Below are 5,000 nucleotides of genomic sequence, written 5' to 3' on the forward strand. Positions count from 1 at the left end.
GTGGGTCCGCAACCCATTTGTCAATATCCCTTGTCAGCGCAGGAGGAAGAGCAGTCGATCGAAATTGCATATGACGGTGGTCTTAAGAGTGTGTAGGCTATGAGGAAACCTCTCTGGTGGGTTTTTGGATGAAAACCAAAGCAGAATATCCCCAGATAGCGCTGAAAACGTTGCTACCATTTCCCACCACGTATCTATGCGAGGCCGAGTTTTCGGCAATGACTGCAGCTAAGACCAAATTGCACAATCGACTGGACATTTCAAACACACTGAGGGTGTCACTGTCTTCCATCCCCCCCAGATGGAACCTTCTTGTGGCAGGGAAACAAGCACAGGGCTCCCACTGATTATATTCATAATGCACGTTTAGTTCCCATGTTTTGTTACCATATTTTGTTAAGCATGTTCACACATGATAGATGTAGCTTCAAGTTGTTCAATTTTCATAGTTCATAATTGTTCAATTTTCACCTTCGTCAAGTTCACGTTTTTCACATTTTTAAGAGTTCGTTACCTTCACTGTTCATACATAACTGGAGCTAGTTCTTTTCAAGTAATGCATGCACAACACGGAACCCCCGAAACAACCCCCCCCCCCCCCACACCGGTCCGTGAAAAGAAAATGGGAATCAAACCGGTCCATGGAACATAAAAGGTTGGGGACCCCTGCTCTACACTATCTCCTCTCTGAGCACCACTAGACTATCTCCTCTCTGAGCACCACTAGACTATCTCCTCTCTCAGAGCACCACTAGACTATCTCCTCTCTCAGAGCACCACTAGACTATCTCCTCTCTCAGCACCACTAGACTATCTCCTCTCTCAGCACCACTAGACTATCTCCTATCTGAGCACCACTAGACGATCTCCTCTCTTAGCACCACTAGACTATCTCCTCTAGACTATCTCCTCTCTATCTCCTCTCTCAGCACCACTAGACTATCTCCTCTAGACTATCTCCTCTCTCAGCACCACTAGACTATCTCCTCTCTATCTCCTCTCTCAGCACCACTAGACTATCTCCTCTCTCAGCACCACTAGACGATCTCCTCTCTCAGCACTACTAGACTATCTCCTCTAGACTATCTCCTCTCTCAGCACCACTAGACTATCTCCTCTCTATCTCCTCTCTCAGCACCACTAGACTATCTCCTCTAGACTATCTCCTCTCTCAGCACCACTAGACTATCTCCTCTCTCAGCACCACTAGACTATCTCCTCTCTCAGCACCACTAGACGATCTCCTCTCTCAGCACTACTAGACTATCTCCTCTAGACTATCTCCTCTCTCAGCACCACTAGAATATCTCCTCTCTATCTCCTCTCTCAGCACCACTAGACTATCTCCTCTCTCAGCACCACTAGACTATCTCCTCTCTCAGCACCACTAGACTATCTCCTCTCTCAGCACCACTAGACGATCTCCTCTCTCAGCACTACTAGACTATCTCCTCTAGACTATCTCCTCTCTCAGCACCACTAGACTATCTCCTCTAGACTATCTCCTCTCTCAGCACCACTAGACTATCTCCTCTCTCAGCACCACTAGACTATCTCCTCTAGACTATCTCCTCTCTCAGCACCACTAGACTATCTCCTCTCTCAGCACCACTAGACGATCTCCTCTCTCAGCACTACTAGACTATCTCCTCTAGACGATCTCCTCTCTCAGCACCACTAGACTATCTCCTCTCTCAGCACCACTAGACGATCTCCTCTCTCAGCACTACTAGACTATCTCCTCTAGACGATCTCCTCTCTCAGCACCACTAGACTATCTCCTCTCTCAGCACCACTAGACTATCTCCTCTCTCAGCACCACTAGACTATCTCCTCTGTCAGCACCACTAGACCATCTCCTCTCTGAGCACCACTAGACCATCTCCTCTCTGAGCACCACTAGACTATCTCCTCTCTGAGCACCACTAGACTATCTCCTCTCTGAGCACCACTAGACTATCTCCTCTCTGAGCACCACTAGACTATCTCCTCTCTGAGCACCACTAGACTATCTCCTCTCTGAGCACCACTAGACTATCTCCTCTACACTATCTCCTCTCTCAGCACCACTAGACTATCTCCTCTCTATCTCCTATCTTAGACTATCTCCTCTCTTAGCACCACTAACAGTTGGACATGCTCTATGGACCTCTAACCACTACACTATCCCTCTTGTCCTTCCCTTCGCCTCAACTGGCATTCGATTCTACGCAAAGTACAACTTACTTCTCCTTTAATTATTAATCCATTCTTTGCGAGTAGTACTTACTTCTCGACTCTATGCCAGTAGTACTTACTTCTCCTTGTCGCACTGTTCCCTTTTTTGTAAGTTGCCTTGGATACAGGCATCAGCTACACAGACAGACAGGCAGACAGGCAGACAGACAGACAGACAGACAGACAGACAGACAGACAGATAATAGTGTCACCTGCAGTGCAGAGAGGACCCCGATGCATCGGATCTTCAGGCAGCAGAGAGAGGAGCGGGAGACTAACACACCAGCCTGGTACAGAGTCTGATACCTACACACACACACACACACACACGCACACACACACGCACGCACGCACGCACGCACGCACGCACGCACGCACACACACGCACACGCGCACGCGCACGCACACACGCAGTTTGAGATCATTATTAACAGAGTGGATGTGGCATAGCATGTCTGGAGACAGATGAGATCACAGAGAGATCTCGGAGTTTGAGATCATTATTAACAGAGTGGATGTGGCATAGCATGTCTGGAGACAGATGAGATCTCGGAGTTTGAGATCATTATTAACTCATTGAATGCCAAGCTGTTTTCGGGAGCTTTGTCCTAGAGTGCCAGCAATCTAGACCATTGTTGATGATTTTTGTACAGCCACAGCATATTCTGTGTTATAGCTATGAACACGTAGAATAGCTTGATTAAAAGGTGAGACTTTAAGCTCTTGGTGGGTGCAAACCGTGTATTTCTACACGCCTCTGTTCCTGAAAAATCCCAAGCTAAACAGTGGCTAGTTTTCATCAAAATGTTTTTTTCTAGAAATGGAGATATAACGTCTTACATGAAATATGAAGTGTTGCCTGTTACTTACTTTTGTAAACATTCCGGGAAGTAATCAGCGAGACCTGGCGAGACTGCTTCCTAGTGATAGACCCACGAAAATGGCCTGGTTTTGACATGACGTGCATGCGTCACTGATTCGACCCAAAGCGGCAACCGAGTTATGATAAAATGTCCAGATAAAATGTCCAGATTGTGCGTTTTCATGAGTTTCACGATCGTCATATATTTCATTTCCATTCATCACAGAGTTTCCAAAATCACATATAAGGTGTGTTAGAGTGTCTAGTTTCGTAATTTAAAAAAAAAGCTAAAAACGTAATATTACGTTTTTGGCACTCAACGCATGGGAAGGAGGCACTCAATGAGTTAACAGAGTGGATGTGGCATAGCATGTCTGGAGACAGATGAGATCACACCAATCACATCAGTGTATCTGATATAGGCGGGCCAGAGGTGAGCTAAACAGATGACGACAACGCTGCGACGTCGAATCGGACGTCGGAATCAGTCAGTAAACATTGGTCTTAGTGTTATCCAATTGCATGCAATGTTATTTTCCTTCAGTTGGGCCATTTTCGTAATGCCAGACCCTAAATCGGTTATTTTACTCCACCTGCCACAAGTGAAAACTTCTAGAACAATCTGCTCAGCAAGTTGCAGTGGAATATAATAGAACCAAACACGTCTAGAGCACTTCTTACGTGGCAGTGGAATATAATATAATAGAACCACACACACACACACACAGATAAAAGTCCTACCATCGATACTGTTCAGCATGGGAGAGGAAGATGTCTGGGAAGAACAACAGCTCCAACTGCAGAGGAAATGAATGCAAAACACACACACACACACACAGTTATACATCAGTCTAGCAATGACAATAACACACACTGTTATACCTCAGTCCACCACACACACACAGTTCATAACCCAGCAATGACAATAGCGCACACACACACACAGAGTTATACATCAGTCTAGCAATGACAATAACACAAACAGTTATACCTCAGTCCAACACACACACACACACACACACCCCACACTAAACTGAGCGCTAAAGTCCAGGGTGTCACAGCACTGTTTATCCAGCAGAGGGAGCTAGAGGCCACTCACCAGCCCCTGGTTGATGAAGTACTCAGCAAAGTAGACCACCGCTAGAGGCACTATGAACCACAGCAGACCCTGAGGAAACACACACACATATAAGCACACACACACACACACACGATTACACACACAGACACACACGCACACACACACACACACACACCTTGAGGATGATGAGTTTCTCGGTGAAGCTGAGGGCTCCTGTTTTCTCCGACTCTGTTCAAAGTAGAAAGGCATGGTTAGACAAACACACACACACACACATCTGTTTTCTCTCCCTTCCTCTGTCTCTCTCTCCCTCCCAGACACACACACACACACACACATCAATGTGCATTGTCAGGTGGTGCCACCAGGTAAAATACTAATTTAAACCGACATAGTAGATTAAAGGGAACCAATGGTTGAAAAATATGTTGTACCTAATTATTCTATTAAACATATAAATATATAAATATATTAATATAAAAATATAAAATATGTTGTACCTAATTATTCTATTAAATATATAAATATATTAATATAAAAATATTAAATATGTTGTACCTAATTATTCTATTAAATATATAAATATATTAATGTAAAAATATAAAATAAGTTGTACCTAATTATTCTATTAAACAAAATACTTTTTTAATTCGTAAAGTATTTATTCACATTTTAAATGTAAAGCTGGATGTTGGAAAACCAAAATCCCCCCCCCCCTATAAAACTATAAAGTATTCATAACCCGCCCCCTATAATACTATAAAGTATTCAGAAGCTGCTTTTAATACCAAGTAGCCTGGAAGCCAGCCGAACCTAGCCCCGCCCACAACATGTGAGGTC

The 5,000-nt window shown here is 44.4% G+C and overlaps 1 protein-coding gene across 1 annotated transcript in view; it reads right to left on the minus strand.

Annotated features, from left to right (window-relative positions):
* cln3 (CLN3 lysosomal/endosomal transmembrane protein, battenin) overlaps positions 1-5,000 on the minus strand; it is a 20,401-nt gene that overhangs the window by 2,766 nt on the left and 12,635 nt on the right. Inside the window, exons 10-13 of the mRNA XM_076297638.1 lie at positions 4,336-4,388; positions 4,179-4,247; positions 3,821-3,876; positions 2,430-2,523 (exon numbers count right to left, since the gene is read on the minus strand). Coding sequence (XP_076153753.1) covers positions 2,430-2,523; positions 3,821-3,876; positions 4,179-4,247; positions 4,336-4,388 — 272 coding nt within the window. The remainder of the gene's footprint in view (positions 1-2,429; positions 2,524-3,820; positions 3,877-4,178; positions 4,248-4,335; positions 4,389-5,000) is intronic.

This window comes from Alosa pseudoharengus, unplaced genomic scaffold (assembly GCF_046254945.1).
Source record: "Alosa pseudoharengus isolate Yale_2024_CS ecotype anadromous, Long Island Sound unplaced genomic scaffold, YU_APseudo_1.1 YU_APseudo_1.1_scf_21, whole genome shotgun sequence".
NCBI classification, from domain to species: Eukaryota; Metazoa; Chordata; class Actinopteri; order Clupeiformes; family Clupeidae; genus Alosa; species Alosa pseudoharengus.